The sequence below is a fragment of the Argopecten irradians genome, chromosome 1 (assembly GCF_041381155.1).
Source record: "Argopecten irradians isolate NY chromosome 1, Ai_NY, whole genome shotgun sequence".
Taxonomy (NCBI): domain Eukaryota; kingdom Metazoa; phylum Mollusca; class Bivalvia; order Pectinida; family Pectinidae; genus Argopecten; species Argopecten irradians.
Genome location: NC_091134.1, coordinates 47,261,861 through 47,283,739, shown reverse-complemented (window position 1 = coordinate 47,283,739; position 21,879 = coordinate 47,261,861). Strand labels below are relative to the sequence as shown.

Genomic DNA, 21,879 nt, shown 5'->3' with positions numbered 1-21,879 from the left:
ATATGAATAAGATAGACGAAAAATAGAAATTATGGAATGTTTTATGAATAATGGTCGCTCCCCCTTTAAATGCGTATCCGTATACGTATAGCGTTATAGTATCCCCATTATCAATAAGAGAGATATAGGACCTATGCTATATAGTTTCCACACCCAAGTTGAATGTTTACATGGGTTAAGTGTTATTTCTTTAGTGTCAAAATCATATTTCCCATCTATCATACGTGTTGATATAGTCCATAAGGAAGTTTCTCGTTTTTCAGCATGCAAATTTCATCTCGAGTTCGTACCGGTAAACAATTAAGTCATGACATGAGTGTGTTTATCAAACTTGTTCGTGTTACTGTCACAAAGAACAGGAAGGAACAAGAGCAGTGTGAGAAAAACAAACCCATTGGGCCTCTTGCAATTACTAAACACCACTAATATGATTCCCCATATCCATATCAACATTCGTAATCCTAAGCCCCTATATAAAGCTTTACAGACATCATTTGTAAAGTAAAGTACAAAGTGGCACCTTAGGCATTCTAATTTTACATCCGTAAAATATTTTCTCATGCCTATAATGAAATATCTATACAGAAATCCATGTCAGTTGTGTGATATTATAAAGTTACTGCCTTTATATTTTTCACCTCAGCATATAAAAATCCACCATTAACATTATTTTTGTACATTACATAAAGTCTATGTTGTAATTAATAATTCTATTTCATCACACATATTTTTTCTTGCTTTTAATGATTTTCTTAGTTGAACGTGAATATACATTCCTGCGACACTTCACCGTAGACACCCGGGACTAACGGACTGCAATTCTCACCTTGCTGTGATAAGTAGCATACACTAGAGTGATCATAACATATTGCTATTCTATACTGAATCGACATAAAAGATAAGACGATTGAAATACAACTATTGCGGTAATCACTGCTTTAGCGACACTATATATGAACTATATGAAAATGTGAATAACAGTGAATTCATGATAATAAGTGAATTCATGATAATATGACTATCTTTATTACACACATTATGGATGACATAATGTGATTCCAATATAGTTCGTTAGATTTGACATGCAATGGAATTTAACAAACATTAATTAAAACAAAACATACACACGTTTCGTTGGTAATCAACTCAAACCGCACGTTTGCCCCGTCATATACAAAATCGGGGCCGTTGTCAGTATGATGTGACTGGATGGATGTGCTTGGTCAGTGTCTTCGGCGGCATGCTTCAGTGAGATAGCACTATAAAAAGGGCAAGAATCCCTCTATTACAAGTAGAAGTAACACGGATATGTCGCAGCCTCACTAAACATACAATCTGATTAAAATACAGAAACGCTTTATCACTCCATTCGGTAAAGTATTTGACAGAACGTAACCCCTTATGCTGTCATACCCTCTATTAAACGGAGATATTCTTTCGATCTGTATTTAAATCAGAATGACAAAACCTACAGACATCCATAGAGCTCAACACGTTGGATACAAAGAGAGGCCGTCCTAAAATAACACAGGCTGTTATATAGGGCGTTAAACCTAATAAACTAAAGCAAACTAACCATCAATAAGTTCTATATATAACACATAAACCATCCAATGTAATGTTCGCTTTAAAAGGAATACAATATTAAATACTGTTATCGTCATGACTATATGTCCAGTAAGCACTGATATCTTGAAGTGTCTGTAAACTATGTCATGGCGGGATCTGTTTGTAGAAGGAACGCCTGTTTGGTGACATCGGTAATGATAACGGAACTAGATAAAAGAATAAAACGAATATTATAATATGTCGTAGGTCATTCATACAATTATAGTAAAAATTATACTATTATTTTTATTTCTATGTGTTCACATGTTGATTTTTTTTTGGGGACCACTGAAGTAAAAAAAAACAGGGGGATATTTAGATATTTTCACTTCGGTCAAACGATTAAATAAGAAAGTAAATATGTCGGGCTTGGTGGATGATTTTTTTCAAATATTTTTCTGACAATTTACGTGTGGGTCGGGAAATGTACATACATCAAAACAGTTTTGATAAACATACTTGTCAAGTATATAATAATTGTCGGGTCATTCAGATATAATCAGTAGCAAATTAACTTCACTTAACTGCCAAACATAAACGACCATACATTTTACTAGGACACAAAAACATCCGAAACCTACTGAAAGGACAAACATATCTAATGCTACTGAGGTCAAATATCCAGCTCGTGTTTACGCTGGCTATATATGTTTTACACTTACACACAATAAGGTTATCTACCTTTTTGGTTTACGGCGATTTCTCTGTAACGTCTCTGGAAGGTTTTCATTTGCCGTCTCTGGTAACAGTAGGGTCATGAATGAGGCTGCCAACGATAGCCCGCCGACTAACAACAACGGCAGAGCTTTTTCCAAGGTTGATACACTAGACGTCTGTAATATAAGTCATAATTTCGGGAAAAAATACCCCAGCAAAGATATAAATAAACAAGGTTCGAGTCATCCTGGGATAAAAGTAAAATCAAAATTGGTATATTTATTACGATTTATTCATTATGTAGATATCTCGAATGCAACATTTTTAGAAGAAGCATCTTTTGTATTATATCGCAATTACTAATGTTTAAACGTTTTACAGACACATGGAGAACAAATCAACACAAACCATTAAAGCATTTATGCATGCATATTTTCACTGTACCTTACCACTTGTACAATATACGGTGTCAATATATAACCAATGTTACTACAAGCACAACCAAGGCCCATTGCCGAGCTGCGGAGAGGTGTAGGGAATAGTTCTGCTGCCCATAAATACATCACTGAAAACCCCACCGTGACTCCTAGTTTACCAAGCATTGCAAGTACGACAGTTGTAATATCTGGATAACACAAGATTTATTCTTACCATATAGTATTGTCAAATGAGGGAATTTAATGTGATTTCATTTCATACGTGAGATTATCTCCAACTCAATCGAAACAAGTTATTGTATAGATCTTCAAAACGCTTTCGCAGTTGTACCCTTGCATTCCCATCCCTTACAACCCTTATATATCATTTGTCGCGGAAATCAAGATGTCAAATTCCTCAACTACTCAGAGGCCTATATTTCGTTACCATAACAACGAAAGTATTCAAAAGTGGCATAATTGTGTTCGCCACCCCTCAAAACATCTATATACTAATCTTTGATACAATGTTCAAACAATCTTGATTGATGCCAGAAAAAGGTCATGTGCACACCTCGAGACCACGAAAAAAGTTTTATTTGGTTTTGAGAGAAGAACTGAGAAAAAAAGAAGATAACAAAAAACAAAACATATCACAATTTTTTTTAAATTTTAGTACCTGCGTTATCCAAACGGAAAATGCTGATTTTGTGCAAAATAGAGACACTTACTATCAGATATAAATAGTTCAACTAAACCCGTTGTTAGCAGGAACACTCCTCCGAAACACATTCCTAGGATAAACAGCTTCATACGTCCTATTGTGTCCAACAATGGTAACAATAAGAAGGTAGCGGGGATTTCAACAAGTCCAGAAATTAGTTGATTCAGGTAAAAATCGCCACTTAGATTTCCAGCATTGAAGTAGAATCCGTAGTAGGCAAGAGCGATCACGAACCTAACCAAGGGAACAAATTGTTAGAATCTCAATAATTATGTATCCCGTTGTGTCGTGCTTTATGTACAAGAATATAAGATATGCTCTGATTTCCCACTATTCTCATGGCCAACACATGATTCTATGGGGTTTGATATATAGCATATCGAATCACTATTCCTTCTGTAGCATCGTTCCTTGAGTTTTTCAGGGTGACGTCCTATGACCATAGTTCTTCTTTTTATTAGTATACGTCAAAGGAACTACATATCAAATATGAAAATTAATGACTTTTCATTCGGTCCATATAGTGTTAAACCGCCTTCATAAAGATATTAATTAATTCTCCCGAGGCGGTATAACATCTTATGGACCCCAACAAAGGTCCATAATTGGTCAAATATGGCGCATAGAAGCTTTGCTATAGGTATATATCTACCGACATTAGTTACCGTAACATTCCTATTCGTATTCAGTATTTAGATTTGTGTTTGACATAAGCGAGAATAAACGACGTTTATGCAGAACATATGATTAAAGTTATGTTACAGTAATACTATTAGTGCAGTGTATGCAGTTTAATGCAACCACAGAATTTAGTTAAAATCTATCAATTTACCTGTATCTATGAAATGAAATATGATACATACAGTTATATATATCCTCCACAGTCTTAAAGTTCAGCATTTGTTTATAATTAGGCACTGTATTTCCCTCATTTAGTTGAAATTAATTTTGTCATTTGCCAATATTTCACAATTTTAATTACTCTGAACGTTTATCAGGTCTTTTTACAACACAAGGTTTTTGTTATATGTCATTCTCCTCTGCATGTTACATGGTAAATTCCCAATATTTAAAATTTAGGACTATTGTTTTCATAACGTGTGCTATAGTTTAATAAATATTACTTTACCTATAATCATTTCATAATCTTCATTGATTATTTTATTACATTTTCTTTACTTTTTATTGTTTTTTTTTTCTCATTATGGTATAATACAAAGTAATAAAAAATGATAGCATTATATAACAGGGCCACTTTCAATTACATGTAACTTTCTAATCATAATTATACAATGCTGCCATATTTTAACCTTACCCTAAGATGTGCTTAAGATAAAAAGGTGACAAAAAGACTTCTTATGATCCTTATTGAGGCACGGGTAACGAATGGTTTGTCTCGTGTAAAAAAGAGGGGGAAAATCAAATAATTCAGACAATTGGTCGCCTTTATTCAAGAATAGCAATTTAAATGAATTATTTTTATTTCTCCTGATGGGCCCCACCCCTTCATCTCCAAGGGGTCAGAGTCGCCATTTATGCATAATGTCTTTGCCATTCCCCGATGCTGTCTCTGATTAATAGACACATTAGATTTAATTATATGCATGTACTCTATTTCCTATGATTGGTCAGCCACTCAGGCACAAGGGGGATCAGAGTCTCAATTTAGTTAAACTTTTATATTCCTTACGGATGTTGCTGATCAAATATTCTGTAAATCCATCCTTTTCTTTATGACTAGTAGTTATATAAAGGAAATGTTGACGGCCGGACGACGGACGCCGCGCCATGACTGCTAAAACCATATATATTGATAACTTCGATAAAGATAGGCACATGTTTTATTGTAACTATTCATAAAATGTTTGTAAATGAAAAATGATAAAAAAAATCAAGATGCTCAAGTACTTATCAAATCGACAGTCGGCCATTAACGACATTCAAATCTAAAATACTGGCGTTTGTGTACGCAATATTATTATACGTACAGTACCATGACGGTTTTGTTGACAGTCAGTCGTCAAATATCTGTAGCAATGCATTTACTTACAATTTTCAATACACCAATTTCTGATATATGTCACCGATATCAATATTATGAATTGCCCTCTTATGTTGAAAGTTAAAATATTATGGATTGCACACCTACCAGTTAGCCCCTATCACTAAGGATCTCAAGAGCAATACCCTCGTTGTCAGAAGATGCCATATTCTGTGCTGGCCGACAGATTCGTCCTCATCGGTAGTCAGTTGTTCCAATGTCACAATGTCCTGACGATCATTCGATTTGGCAATTTTTAGAATTATACTCATGGCCTCCTTTTGTTTTCCCTGGCTAATGAGCCAGCGAGGAGATTCGGGAATTAACCTACAAAGACATTCATGATGTTATGGCTCTGGTACCAAATATATTGTAGTAAATTCTAAAACAGCTAGGATTATTATGTTTATCTATAATATTATGGCCATTAACCTAATGTAGTCTTACCGTTTAAGTATAAAAGTAAATGTTATTGAATAACTATATCATTCTTTGCCAAATACTGTCAGAAAAGGGCAAGATTTGAACAAATAGCTATAAAATGTAAATGCTGAACTGAACTGTAAATCAATCATCATCATTTGGGGATTGAATACGCTATAAAGACTTACCACCAATAAACTAAGAATATGGCTGCTGGAGCAGAACACGCGATTTGGATATATTTCCAATTACGTAGACCGTAGCCAATCCCTGACAGGATTATCAGGCCAAAAGTGTAAAAGTAATTAATCAAAATCCCGGTCCACAGTCGCTTAGAAGGACCGACGAGTTCCAGGCCTACAAAGAAAACATTAATGCTAAAAGGTAAGATATTTGCGAATGAAAGAAAATATTACTTGATCTAACACTAAATAATACTTCAGGAATCATACAAATGTATTCCACTTTTCGAAGGAAGAGTTAAGACATTCATTTAAATGTATATTGTTAAGACGAGATAACGATCATTTATTAAATTCTTATCTAATTTCAGGATATAATTATACATAACTTATTCGTATTTATTCTCCATTATATTATGTACTTATTGATAAAAACCATTATCACGTAGAGGAATTAATTGATACGTTATTTACCCAACACGAAGGCTGTGACGTATATGCTGGTAGAACATATTGTTTGAATGAACCTTAGAAGTGTGAAGAGATATAAGTTGGTCGAAAAAGCAGAACCCACTCCAGCTAGCATGACCATAGTTGTACTTCCACAGAAAGTTGTTTTCCTCCCGAATCTTAAACACAATCAATCAATATTATCTTAAACTGAATATATAAGTACTATTTACCATATTGAGTATTAAGCATCTTGTATATCAAACAGGTTCAACAACTGAACAGATAAGAGATGATATATTATATTCAATATTTGATGGAGATCTAACATGACGAACTCTGGCTGGAGATATAGCATCTCATACTAAAACGCAAGCGTTTAATTATCAGAATACACCGATTCTTTGGTTAGCCCAATAATTAAGAGAAAACGTAAGATCTTTGGTGTTATATCGCCATAAATAACGTAACTATTCCCGATATTTCTTATAATTCAATTTTACTTCGTGATATGTCAAATTTCTTTAGACATTTGTTTCTCTGTCAATTATTACGCCGTGGTATCAGATAAGCGTAGATGACGAAGCGAATAGTGCCTCAATGTTACGTCATGATGAAATGATGCAGAAAACAATAGTATATACTTATTACCTGTCTGATATAATTCCTTGCAAGAGTGACCCAACTATAGACCCACAATGCATAGCGACCTGCATATACGCCGAGACAGAGGAGTCGTCACATATCAGGTTATGCTTGCAATGAAACATGTATATCTTACTTTTGTTATATATTAAAACTGATAATACAAATACAATATATGAGATTTCATATGATTTTATCAACAAAGATAATGTCAGGTCAATAATGACGATTGAACTTTTATCGTATTATATACAACTTATTAAAGTGAAAAGAGATATAATTGCGCCACCACACTTTTGGTGGTTATGTGATATAAGCGAAGAGATCTCGGCCACATCAACAACCACTTTTAGTTTTGTTATCAGATTTATCACTCATTGTAAATTCCCTGAGGATTGAAACTTTAGTTTCATTGTATTGTCCTTAGATCATGGAAAATACCTGATCGAAGATTATTGAATGCATTTTGCTATGGAAAGATATAAGGTTAATTGTCTTCATATACAACAAAGGTCGTACTTGTGTTATATAAAGTAATCCATGATTAATAAATATTTTTTTCGGCTAAGGCTCAAAGCTCAACATAAAACAAATATAAAATATACCTCTGATACAAACGTAGACGTGAAGACGGTTTGGTCGTAGGTCCAGGATAAACAAGGTAGTCTGGTGATGTTACTGACCTGGGCACGTGATCTGTTGTTTATAGCTTCAACAAAGCATTCTCCATATTTGTACTCTTCAGATATATTTACTTCATATGGAATGGTATTTCCATTATTATTATATACATCTTCAGCATTAAGTGTGGAACATCTGTTTGTAAAATAGAATAAAACCTGTAAAAATGTACATATGTTGATTAAACACATCAATTACAAAACAAACTTCCCTTTTGTTGAAAAACATTTATGTATCATATAGATATGGCCCATTCCCACAGCATAAATCTTATAGATTCTAGCTCTTCATAAGCAGTGCATACGTTGTAGTTTACAAAGTATTTGACAGTTGTGCACGATAAGTACTTTCTTTGTTATCATTTACAAACGAAAGGTTGGTTGGTTGGTAAAATTAACGTCAGAATAATAGCAAAGATGAAAAGAAAATTAGACGGAGTCCGATTAAGATCAAACCATGAATGCACAACTGTAACCGACACATGTTAATCTAGTGCATATGTTTTTTACCTGTGAAGTGGCGTAAACATGAGGTAAACGCTGATGATATCGTACATTGAAACACACATGACAGGTAGGCACAGTAAGAAATAAACTCTTTTCTGGTAAGATCCGAACTCCCCTACAATATCTAAAATGGCATCGAACTGCATTCTACAAGGACTAGCTCTTAAACACTGAAACAGATAAATATACACACGTGTGTAATTTCGACAGGTTTCACAATACCAGTAGTCGATAGTATTCACACATTGGTAAAATAAGTTCTCCCAAATCACATGTTTTAATTCAAAATCAATTACATTTGAAAATCATACATTCATGTTACAGTGGTAAAAATGTAAAACAGCGATAAAAATGACAGTAAAAGAGAATCATCATTAATACCTTACATATTAATATACATAGTATTTCATCTCTCATATAGTATAGAATGTTACGTAAATCAGATCCTAATACAAGGTCTCGTGGTACAAAATTGTGCAATACACACATACACAGATTTGTATGCATACAAAAATACGAGTATACTCACCCTGTAACGATGTCTATTTTACCTCTTGTCTCTAGCTACACAGATATGCAAACTCACGTACGTATACTATAGCACTATAAACATTTCTGTAGTGTAAGCGATTGTGTTTACCCTTAGCTGTCAATAAATCTTTTAAAAGTTTTATCTTTACTATTTCAAACACCATTAAAGTTTATTCCAATTGAAAAATATGATGCATGACAAATCAAAAGTATTTAAACTTATAGCTTACATCCATGCGAATGAACTTTATATGTGTATAGAAGTATGTAAAGTAGATATAAAATATGTTTCCACTATTCTAACTAGAATTGTAGTAAAACAAACGCCAAATTTGCACCTTTTGTGTCAAAACTATTCTATATTTGCATATTATAACGGCAGGTTGATGCCGATTATTAATTAAAAACATTTCATGAACTTACGACATCTGTGTCATTTTTTCTTTCTGTTTTTATATATATCTATATATATCGTTGTGATATTATCACCTTACATCATCATTTATTAATTATACATCGTTAATTTGCTTTAAGAACTTTTATCTTTTAATTTTGCATGCATATCACACAATTGACAGAATTGCATTATAACTGAATAACATACAAGGCGTATATGAATGATAAAAATATGCAAGCAAATCTACATAAATATATGCACTTTATATGAATTCTTTTTGGATACACCTGGCGTTACAAAAAGTTATCATATACGTACAGTGTTTTTTCTAATTAATAAAACCATTTTATAAATGTTATTTTTACAGACATGTAATATAACTACTTAGGAATAGTTTTGGTAGGGCGTTAGAATTGTGGCTGCTGCCCCATTGCAAGGTCGTAAAAGTCGACTGATTTATTTAAAGATGCTCCACCGCTGACAAATGGTATTTTTTCACTATCAAAAACAGGAGACGACAATTTTTTTTAATTTTTCTTCAGTTACAATACTTACTTGTTTTACACCATTACCACCATCAAAAAGTTTGAGCTTCTAATTTTACTTCAAGTTAAAAATATGAAAAAAAAAATAATTGCATCCCGAAAAAATTCCGTGGCACTATATCTTATATAGAATGAAGTAATGATTGCGCATGCACCAAAGGATAAATAAATTATTTTTTTGTTATTTTTTGTGTTAATTAGGCATACATATACACGATTAAACACCAATTATTGTTCAAATGATGAATATCATTTATACTCTGTCGGCGGTGGAACATCTTTAATTTATTTTATTTTAATTTTTTTTTGTTTTTGTTTTTTTTTTTGTAATTGTTTATTTATTCAAAACCTTTTCTGCATATAAATAAATGAAAATGAAACAATTAACCCTCACATAAATCATCACCATTCAGTATCATTTTACCATTATTACCATTATGATTATCAGCATCATCATCACCTCATCATCATTTTCATTATCATATCTATATCACTATATCACTGAAGCAATAGACAGCTGACAACGGACGAACCAGGTGTACAATAAGGTGCGCTAAGCAGCAGAAACTGCCACTTTTATAGACCATAGTGTGTCACGGCCAGAGGACAAAACCAAAAGCTTTCCTCACAGGTAGAAGAGAGTAGAGTTAGTTAGGGAAAAGAGATAAGATAATATCCTAAATTTAGTCGCCTTCTACTATCATGCATTAGGAGCAGCAGATACAATACTTACGCCCTACTTGCAGGACAGCATTAATATATCTATTTGATAAAAATGTTTAAATCATAAATTTAAAAAAAAAAAAAAAACATAAATATATCTATTTTCCTAACAGCTTTTACAAACGTAAAAGAAGTAATTTAATTCATCAACAGGCCTCGTCCGTCTCACTTTGTAGATAAAATCACGGGGGAGAGAATAATGTTAAAGATGCTCCACCGCCGACAGAGCATAAATGATATTCATTATTTGAACCATAATTGGTGTTTAATCGTGTATATATGTCTAATTAACACAAAAAAATAATAATAAATAATTTATTTTCCTTTGATGCATGCGCAATCAGTACATCATTCCATATAGGATATAGTGTCACGGAATTTTTTCGGGATGCAATTAATTATTTTTCATATTTTTAACTTGAATTAAAATTAGAAACTCAAACTTTTCAACGGTGGTAATGATGTAAAGTAAGTAACATTTGTAACTGAAGAAAAACACTTAATCGTCTGCTCCTGTTTTTGATAGTGAAAAAAATACCATTTGTCAGCGGTGGAGCATCTTTAATAAATTGGTATAACATACTTCGATATTTAAATATAACAAAACGCTCATCTGTAAATAAAAAACAACGATAACATGTCTTTTCCACTGGAGGTGAATAAAGTAACAATTCTAAAACTATGAACATAAACATGATAACAAAAAATGAAAAACTTGACAATAAATATTGAAAGTATGAAGTATCTATTTATCAATGGGTTGCCTTGTGTTTTGATAGATGTGACCTGTACATGTATCTAATAATGTATGGTACATATTTTACAAGTTTGACGCGTTACCTGGTTGTGTTTTGCGGCAATATGTTCTTTGAATGTGTCTTTCCAGGATGACGCACTTCTCACAATTATACGGTGTGGTGCTTTTCTCTGGTTCTTTTTTCCTCTTTCATACTCTGATATGATGGAGCTAAAGATAGCAGCTACTAATCATCAGGATTACAAACTTACATGTATGCCATGTTTCCCATGATGGCTGTGTAATACAAGTGCACGTCGATGTTACTGCGCAAAAGGATAATTTATAGCCAGGTGTAATCCTAACAACATGGCATGAGAGGTGTCAAATACAATAATTCTACAAGAAAATGCACATTTTATAGCAGTAAAGACACTTCATAAAATAATGTTGATTTAAATTTGGTTTTTAAAAATATCCATGTACCAAAGTTAAATGAAACATGAGTACATTTTTAGAAGAGATTCTTCTTACGAATTGGAGGAACATATCACTCTGAAATACATATCCTGTAAAATTCTTTCAACATGTATAGCAAGTAGAACAATGTTAATCCTTGGTAATTTGATACATGAAAATAAAAAAGAAATCTTAATCGTCTCCTTTACGACATTCCGTTTTTATACTGAAAAAATTCCAGGTATTTTTACAGCTGCATTAATCTTTATCGAAACTCTAAACAGTGTTTGACTCCTTATCATGGCGATTTTTAATCAAAATGTTACATTACTTTTCATTTTCTACGGATTTGCTCATTGTCTACATACAAATGTATGTTTGATTTTCACATCATTGTAGAATTTGAGCTTTGGGGCATCGGTACAGTTTGGTAAATATGGAAATTATAATATAATTATGGTCTTCAATAGATTGCTGAAGAAAAAAGCATGTCAAAATCCTCGCCCAGTTATTGCACATGTAACTTTAAAAGTAGTTATATGGTCTGCAAAGTGTCTATCTGTCAATACTGATAATCTATACCTTCATAAATGTAATTCTAATAACTAGAATGTAGTTCAATTATCACTTTATTTATTAATTATGTTTCACAATCACACATAATATGTACATAGTACATGAATATATATCATACACAATACATAATTGTATTCATCTATATAAGGCAAGCTTTTCACCATTACTTCCAATACAAAAAGAAATCTTTTTTATGGAATCATTTTTGGAGGATATCTGTAAAACAATTCCTGAACATTACAAACATTTTATTAGAAGTCATGAACACATATGTCATAGGTGTATACCTGTATACAATGGAAACTGCTAGCAAAGCTCTCTTCAAAACAAAAATGTCAAGTCTTTATATGATGAATATGCAATGAAACAAAACAAACACAATAACAATAAAATAAAAAAACTGAATAAGAATAAAATTCTAAAGTAAAACCATAAGTAAACTTTCATCAGCTTTGTCGATGGAGTTGTAAAGTTATCGAACATCGAACAAACATTGAAGAAACAGGGAAAAACCATACGATGAATATTGATTTAGATCATCAAACAATGCCATTTGATAAAGTACATAAATAACAAATTATTTTTTCTAAGTAAATTATTGTTTCTGGTAACTGACATAAAACAAGCACCGAGTAAATAAAACAAGTTGATCTTATATGAAATGAACGCAAATTTCACATACCTTTTGTCACATAACTATATCAAACTACATTCTAAGGATTTCAGAGTAAAAATTGACGTGTGTGAATCCGACTATAACAACTCTGGAATAGTTTTCATATTTGTCGGAATTGCCAGCCAACTAATAATAAAAACAAGTTTAGCGGACTAGAGGTAGAAGTGAAAACTTTCTGGACATATCAAGTCATCTGAAGGCCTTATTACACTTATTTACAATCTAAATGAACACAAAATCATTGACTAGATGACCATTGAAAGAGATGCGACTACTACACTAAAATATGAATAGAGGTCACGAAGGCATGTGTCACTCACATTACCAGCGCCACTGAAAAAGATAATTACAGCTGTATAATGAAAATACAAATGTATTTAAATTATCCTGATACTAGTAAGATGCACATTTCCTCGTCCAAACCATGAAATTTTTTGGAATTGAAATGTGTTTTTCAAAGAGTAAATACGTTTGGAAGAAAGTTTCTGAAACTAAGTATTCATCCCTGAATACTTGCCTTCAAAAATTGATACAAAATGTCAGCAGTGTTTTGAGGTTCTACAATATTTGGCAAAAGAACCTTTGAGGACACTTTTGGTGACAGAATTGCATGTGAACACTGAGACTCATTTGAACTAGTTATCATACTAAGAAACACTTTAATCCTTTAATCATATAATGTTCTTAAATGTCATATTTGGCAATTGGCCAAACTCATGACTGTTAATATTGATACAGAAACTATAAAAAAAACATTTGCCTCATAAACAAATTAAGTCAGGCAATGCACTATGACAAAATGATTGGCAATCCTTTTTCACTAGATGAGGAAATGTAGCTTGGCATTGTAATGTAATTTCTAAAAAAAGTACCATGTTTATAAAGATACATATAAGAATAGTATTGTGCGGAGAGTAAGATGTACCTGAGTATAAACCGGAATTTTTGTAACTTGAAACTAACATTTTGATGAATACTTGTGACTGTGACTTATGAATATTATGCAGTTCTCCTCATTGACAAGTAAAAATTGCAATTTCAATTAACGCCATGCAACACAAAGAAGACAATATTTTCAAGACATATACATAATGAATTCATACGTGTAATTGAAACCTGTACATATTCCGAATACATCCTATGTTTGTCTTCCTGTAACATTTTTATTCACAGGCTATTGGCAATTAGTGTTCTTATTCAGATTGACAAAAACATATTCATATACAATGTATATCCATTTAGAACTTTCGGAGTCATCTAATATTTTGCAAAGATCGATAAAATATAACAAAAAATGGTTTTCAAAAAACAGGGGAGAGTTTATATATATAGACCAATGGTTATTATACACCTTTATCTTAAAAATTAATTAGGTATATGATTCTACTCTATACACACATATACCTCCCTTTTATAAATTGTAATGTCAACAATTCAATGTCGTCATCGTGTATCATTGTTTCGTCATTTGTTTGATTTTTTTTCCAATAAAATTTGGATCGAACGGAGTAATAATGATATTTTCCCATATATATGTATACATTACCTTTTCAATAATCTAGTAATACAGCATATATACATTATAATGATATGAAGCAACCAAATCAATAAAATCAAAACTCCCACTAGATCAATAGATCTGAACATTTTCAAATACTTGCAGAAACTTGTCTACACTAAAAGCATCTAAACATACATTGTATATTTTATAACTACAAAGTATTTTCTATTTTCCCTGTGCAGTTCTATAAATCTCAGAGTTACCAAACAATAATGCATATCAGGCCCCAGGATCATTAAGTCTCAGACTTCAGCTTTTGCTTAGCCAATCAAATGACATAACTTTTTGTAACGTCATATGTGATTTAATAAGTCTTTTAAAACTGTTTTAGACTTAAAGATGCTCCACCGCTGACAAATGGTATTTTATCTCTATCAAAACAGCAGCAGACGATTTGGTATTTTTCTTCAGTTACAAAGTTACTTTCTTTACAGCATTACCACCATTGAAAAATTTGAGCTTCTAATTTTACTTCAAGGTAAAAATATTTAATTGCATCCGAAAAAAATCCGTGGTTATATGTCCTATATAGAATGAAGTACTTATTGCGCATGCACCAAAAGCAAATTAAATTATTTCTAATATTTTTGTGTTAATTAGACATATGTATACATTATTAAACACCAATTATTATTCAAATGATGAGTATCGTTTTTGTCGGCATAGGAGCATCTTTAAGATTATGTCATGATCATGGAGCCAGATTATCCACACAAATTACTTTTTAATTAAAAATATAATTTTAACTTAACACAGAATTAGTCTGACTTAAGCCCAAAAACAAGGGAATTTCAAATTCAGATCTCCACTATATACATAATCTAATGTGATCAAGATATTGCATGAATATTGAACTGTTTTACCAATGAACTTCTTGTTCATTTCAAGATTTCAAATGAAAACACAATGCATATGTTAAATGTACAAAAATGTAATTGATACGAGAACTAATTCTGGCGAAAAATGGATAATATGACAAAAGCCTGATTTGAATAAAAAAAATATGACAGGACTTTTTTTATGAATTACTTTATAATATACAATGTATATGTATATCACACGTACATGACCAAATACCTGTAGAAAGTTGTATGAAAATTTTGTGGGTAACTAATTTGATAATTTCTCAATTTGTTTCCAAAAGAAAACTGGTTTTTTTTTTCTATGAGATGCATGTTTTCCCTGTATACCAGATTTTACACTCCCCTTGGAATTCTCGGTCACATTTTTCTAATTTTCTCGAAAACAATCTAATACCTCCCTTAGAATAGTTTATATGGTGTTGTTGGAATACTGGATATCATATCAGATTATTTGCACATTTTTCAAAGCCATTTCGAAACATTCTCTGTGCTATTGTTTGTCCTGATACCGTCCTGAGTTTTTTCAGTGCTTGTCTCCCACTGATCATTGTGTCAATAGTAATGTCCAGTATGTGTGTCTATAGGGCGATAATGTAGTCACTAATTATTGACGATCTCTGTCGGGATTTAACACTTCACTCAAAGTTACAGAAACAATTATTATAACTCCCATCACAAAGGAAGCATAGCTCAAATAAACAGCGTAGCGCGCCCATTTTTTTGCCAAAGTATATAAGCCCTTTCCATTCTGGAGCTTGGCTCGCCAGGCCCAACGGTTGGCCAGTAGGCCGCTAAACAGACAGAATATAGCACTGGTATAAGTCAGACAGATCACCTGGTTAAATGAGCGATATGGGCGGGGAAGCAGGTCCCTCTGTGGTACCTTTTTGACAAGATGAGGTAGGGTTACTGTTGTCTCCCTATAGGGATTTTTCGCTGTATTCTGATCGACTGGATTTATAGTGAAGGACTCTACTGCAGGCCCCTTTTTATCCTCATGGTCTTCCAATAGAGATATAGCGACATGTTCATTATCTGCACTGGCAGGGGCCATGGATTCCTGAATTGTCTTCTCTTGTTTCTCTGACTGCTTATCCATCACACTTATCTATGCTCTGTGATGTACCTGAAAAAAAGTCATCATGCAGTAACTGTAAACCCCCTTTTCTTTAGACTTTATATATTTTCCCAAGATCACCTGTTTGTAAATATGAGGCTGGTCCACATTTAAAGTGACTTCACTACATTCCATTGTTTACTGTATTTACTAAAACATCATTTACACGTTCAATATCACCTTGTAATACTGAGTTATTCAATTTATATACATTTGTATTTGACATTAAATTTACCTAAAGCATTGGACTTATTTAAACCCATTAATGTTGCCTGTTATTATTGCAATATACCTTTTTTGTAATAAAACTTGCTTTACAAAAACTTAAGAAATTGTCAAAATGAAGAGAAAAGAATTTAACCAATTTTATTCAAACTTGGCATATGGGCATGTAAATGACGTAAAGGACAAACTCTCCTGTAGGCAATGGGTTGTGTGTAGTGTTTGCTGCTTTGTTTTTGGAGACTGCAATATGTTCATGTTGTAACTGCTTATACTGTACAGTGCGTTCATTACAGATACAACAGCTCCGTACCCGTACAAGTGGAACCCGCAAATAGAAGCTGGTTGTTCATATAGCAGGATCAGTGACCAAGGACTAATTTCACGAACATTCCTTGAATTGATTAATTTAAAAGTATCCATAGGAAAGCATTACAGAAGTTAAGGGGAAGATCTATGTTAAGAAGTATTCCTTTTAGGCTCTGCAAATGTAAACAATAATATCTACTCCCTCTCTTACTTATGTGACTTCATTTGAACAAATCGTGGATATTTCACTTAATTTATAGTTTGTTTATCAAAGATTGATAATGTAACATGCAAACCTTTATCTTTCAAAGATCTATATGTTTCCCACGCATCGAAAATATCCCATAACCATCGATGACAATTTTCGCTGGTGGTGGGCCCTAGCTGTTACCGCCACCCCCCTGCCATGGCTCCGTTAACTTCTCATAGTGTTTATTGAACAGCAAAAGCTCCAATTATATCGTAAAAATTAAAAGTTGGCTTTAGCTTTCAATGATGAGCTGCGGTAGTAATGTGGTCAAGATGTCTTTCACCAAGTCAACAATGGGTTTTAAATTAAAATCATTGATTCTGAATCCCAGGCAAGTCCTAAGGTAGTGGCCGGGTACTTATCATAATCGGTGGTTTTTCTCCTGCTACTCTGGTTTTTCCCCACCCCCTTAACCTGACACACCCTTAAATGACCCTGGTTATTATCGGACATTAAACATTTCCATCCACAGTACTTTCAGTACTTTGATTTTAACCGTTCTATGTACATATGGCCTATAGGGGCCGAAGAGAGGGTAGGCGCAGTCCGAGGTCACAAAACATGATGAAAATAATAGCCCTTACCTAATATGACCCATCCGGTCATAGTTGGGAAGGGCTATTATTTTCATATAAAAACCATCTTTTGTGACCTGTGACCTAGATTATAATCATCGTGAGTCAACATTAACGTTTGCTGGCATGCATGTCTTACTACCAATCTGCGTTCTAAATTCATATTAAATACTCACATTATGCATAATATATATGTGTATTTTCAAATGCCCTTGCAGTATATCCACATAAAAACTAGACCAAACATCATAGGCCTAGCTCGCTAGGGATTCCGAGTAATATAAGGCGAGAGTGATAGAGACGTCATTTCCGGGTTAGCTGCTTATAAATTATAACCATAATTTCAACATAAGATCTATATTTTCTATTTCAACCAATGAAATATATTTATCCATGGGGTCAATATATATTTATTAGGCCGACTCATCATACAGTATTAGATATTTAGCCAGACGTATTGTCATCTTCATGTAGATGTGTTAGCTGGCCATGGCCTACATTATATGTGTTTTATTGGACACACACACGATATAGTACGCGTACGTATACGTGTTGACCTTGTTAATAATAGCATATTACTCTTCCTTTCACTGTTTTACAATATATTTCGGAAAAATAATTGAAAATATTGTATTTTCAAGAAAAGGATATAAAATTTGTAAGCTTACCTTATTTCAGACCTGCAGGTTATATATAGATACAGGCGAGACGAACGAAAAATATATGTCAGTATAGATCTGCAGAGATTTAAATTTCTGGTATCTCTAAATAACATGTACAAAATGTTACTCCATAGCAAACCCATATATATGTGTGTGGTTGTGAAGACTTATTTCACAAGAATATGCGTAGGCTGGCGAGATAATAAAAAGTTAGGAGTACCGTCGACTGTATTTCGTAATACCTGCATGGTACAGGTGAGGCAATATCGCTACCCCGGCCACTTGATTTTTTTAAAGGGGTTAGTCATATTTATTTGGTCCCGTCTTAGATAGTATGCTAATAACACACATGCATTGAATTTCTCGACTACAGTGTACAGCTTCTGATTCTCAGTCCCCTGTGATAACTTAAGTGATACCAATGCTTGAGACACTCATATTTATCATCCCTTTACTACGATTACGGTAACCGATCATTTCTTTTAAAACAGCTGGCATGGTTATGACGTCATATTTCATTGATGTCGCCATACAGGGCTTAAATTAATATTTTTTGTGAAAATAAGCTGTGTGCATGTTACTTAATTGTTGTTCCATCAGTAGATAAATTAGGCTTTTGAAATCCTATTTATTACGGTGTCTTAATTGCGGATATTGGCGGCATGCGCATTGTCACGAACTAAAAGTAAACAAAATGGCTGAACGAGAGTGTGTGAGATGAAAAAAAATATATCTGAATCGGCAACAAAGTGGAGGAAATTATAATGGATTCGGTAGCACCCTAGGATATCTATAGGGAATTGAATTCAGAGATGGCATGTAGCAATAGAAGAAACAGAAGCCACATCTCAAGCGGAACTTGCCGGGATCTGTTGGGACTCGTGTAACGGCATTGCACGTGGTGAGTTAAATTTCAACACATATGCCAGCGCACAAACAACCGCAGACTAACTACATGTATATTTGGTGTACAAAATTAGCGAGCGTATGTAAGTAACATGAAGCGTTTTAGATTATATGTATAAACAGTCCCTCGCACTTCGATTTGTTGTTGTTGTTTTTTAACTAAACATGCCGTTGCAAGACTGTCACTTCTATTTGACATTTTGTTACACGCTTCCGTTTGTTGCTGCGGCCTCGTTTTGGATAAAATACGTCATGTTCTATGTAAAGCTTGACTTCGCTCTATTTTTAGAGGAGTATTTTCCTGGTCAAGCTAGGCAACTGACCACCCATATCGTTCGCTGTATGCATTGAAAATGATCTGAATATTATATCTATGTATAGGATAAATTTTAATTTCGTAGTCTTTATATTTCATTGGGCGAAACCTACCTTTAAAACAGCTGGCATGGTTATGACGTCATATTTCATTGATGTCGCCATACAGGGCTTAATAGAAATGCTGTGTGCATGTACTTAATTGTTGTTCCATCAGTAGATATATTAGGCTTTTGAAGCCTAATTAGCGGACTATAGAAGATGCCCAGAACCTAAAGATCGGCGATTTTATTAACAGTTAAATAGGTAAAGAAATTGTAATCACAAGTTCGTCAATTTACTTTGTGTAAGTTATCCACCTCCTTTTAACTCACAAGTTCTACCATTATGGAATATCATAATTAAAATCCCTCTTTCTGGTAGATCACATACTGTAGGTTTTGAGGGAGAATCATCAGATACAGATATATTGGCCTGGCTGCATCTGGTGTTCCTCAAGGCTCAGTCCTTGTACTCAATATGTTCTTGTTGATACTATCATGTACAAAATCTTCAGAGAACCAGTCATCAAAGCCACACAGTCAACCACAGTGTACCGTTATACGGCTCTTTTGATGTACATCAAATGACTAAATTACCTGTTGCCTCCAGTTTTACTACGAGATAGTCCAGGGGTGTAGAGATAGTAATTAAGTGATCGGAACCCCTGGAATATCGAGGATGGTTCTCCACTAGCACACTCTGCATGGTCAAATACTAGATCATGCTGACCAAGCTAAGTATCTGGGGCTGACCTTACCCTCCGACCTGAAGTGGAGCGCTCACATTAGTAGGGGCCTGTTAAGATGTCCCGACATATTACCGCAAGCTCTCCACCTCTGTGTCACGAGTTCGAATCCCTAGTAGGGCAGTTGCCAGGTACTGACCACTGGTCGGTGGTTTTTCTCCCCATATGACATGTCCTTGCATGACTATTGCTGTTAATAGGACGAAATAAAAACTAGACAAACCAAACCAAAATCACATTAGTGATAAGGCAGCGACTTGAAATTTTCCTCTAAAAAAGTTAAATGTGCCGTAATTCTTGGCGGGTTAGAAATTTGAAGTCGAAGGCTTTCTACCCTTCTCGCATATAGTACCATGTAGAATATGATTTTTATCGTTTTTTATCAAGACCTCTAAAACGTCGAAAAATGATCTTAGGGCACTCAGGTGGGTCCATGATTTTAATCTGTAACTAATTCTCAGATCCCTGTGTATGAGAACAGGTACATTTGTAACATGGCCGCTACACTCGATAAATAACAAATTCATTTTACTGAATTGTTTCTAACATATTTCGTTAAATTAGCAGAGATTCTCCTATCCCAGGATTGTAGTGTTAGTAGAAACACATACGTGGTGTAAATTGTGTAAGTATGTACGTCTCTGCACTTTGGGCGCCAGTTAACTTACGATTGTACAGGTCTGTGCGTGATCCTAAAAGGCAACTACATTTAGGATATTATCTGTTCTCTTCTGTCTTTCTTCTTTCTAGCGTTAGGCCATGGGCTAGGAGGGTCCCACATGCACCCCCCAAACCTCCGAACCAATATTTTTCTGAACCCTTATGACCCACTGATCACAAATCAAAATGTTAACATTGCATAAATTGGGATGAACTTCCGGTTATGACGTCATCAATATGGCCGCCATCTCGAATTTGACTAAAAATTGAAAAATAGTCATAACATTGACATTTTTCAACCGAAGTAGACAAATGAGGTATCAAAATGACCACAATAGAACAACAAATACATATCAGGGCCAAATAATCAATGTATGTAGTGATTTGTACGCAAGAAATGAAAAAATAAGATTTTAAGCTCCAAAATGGTGATTTTTCAGCAAATTTTTCATACTTGGCTTGACGCAGCAAAAATGTTTCCCAACAACAAATTATTACTCGTAATCAGTTATTTAAACTCCTATCAATCAGTAAAAACAACAACAACAAAAATATACACGAATGCAAAAAAGAATTATTGTTATACCCTCAATTGTGTAGATAAGCAGCGCCTCAAAAATAATTATTAACGCCTAATGATAGCGTAACAAACGTAACCTAAGCTAAGCTTGTGTTT

At 33.6% G+C, this 21,879-nt stretch overlaps 2 protein-coding genes across 5 annotated transcripts; both read right to left on the bottom strand.

The window, feature by feature from the left end:
- Positions 1 to 1,003: 1,003 nt before the first annotated feature.
- Positions 1,004 to 10,978, bottom strand: LOC138330327 (organic cation transporter protein-like). Of its 3 annotated transcripts, none has more exons than XR_011209557.1 (10): positions 8,337 to 10,978; positions 7,752 to 7,962; positions 7,153 to 7,256; positions 6,526 to 6,680; positions 6,058 to 6,226; positions 5,555 to 5,773; positions 3,413 to 3,639; positions 2,710 to 2,890; positions 2,290 to 2,441; positions 1,004 to 1,775 (listed from the first exon to the last, which is right to left on the bottom strand). XR_011209557.1 is itself a non-coding variant. In XM_069277881.1 (10 exons), the coding sequence occupies exons 1-9, from the start codon at positions 8,477 to 8,479 to the stop codon at positions 2,286 to 2,288; spliced, it is 1,560 nt and encodes a 519-aa protein (XP_069133982.1). In that variant the 5' UTR covers positions 8,480 to 10,978; the 3' UTR covers positions 1,004 to 1,775; positions 2,271 to 2,285. The 3 variants fall into 3 exon arrangements, 2 of the variants coding, with proteins under 2 accessions (XP_069133982.1, XP_069133973.1); XM_069277881.1 differs by having other exon boundaries at positions 2,271 to 2,441; positions 2,715 to 2,890; XM_069277872.1 differs by having other exon boundaries at positions 2,715 to 2,890; positions 8,337 to 10,975.
- A 1,357-nt stretch (positions 10,979 to 12,335) lies between these two features.
- On the bottom strand, positions 12,336 to 18,791 carry LOC138330335 (uncharacterized). Of its 2 annotated transcripts, none has more exons than XM_069277899.1 (2): positions 18,542 to 18,791; positions 12,336 to 16,526 (listed from the first exon to the last, which is right to left on the bottom strand). In XM_069277899.1, exon 2 carries the CDS (start codon positions 16,497 to 16,499, stop codon positions 16,005 to 16,007), a length of 495 nt encoding a protein of 164 aa, XP_069134000.1. In that variant the 5' UTR covers positions 16,500 to 16,526; positions 18,542 to 18,791; the 3' UTR covers positions 12,336 to 16,004. The 2 variants fall into 2 exon arrangements, with proteins under 2 accessions (XP_069134000.1, XP_069134007.1); XM_069277906.1 differs by lacking the exon at positions 18,542 to 18,791 and adding an exon at positions 18,050 to 18,382.
- Between the last annotated feature and the right edge of the window lie 3,088 nt (positions 18,792 to 21,879).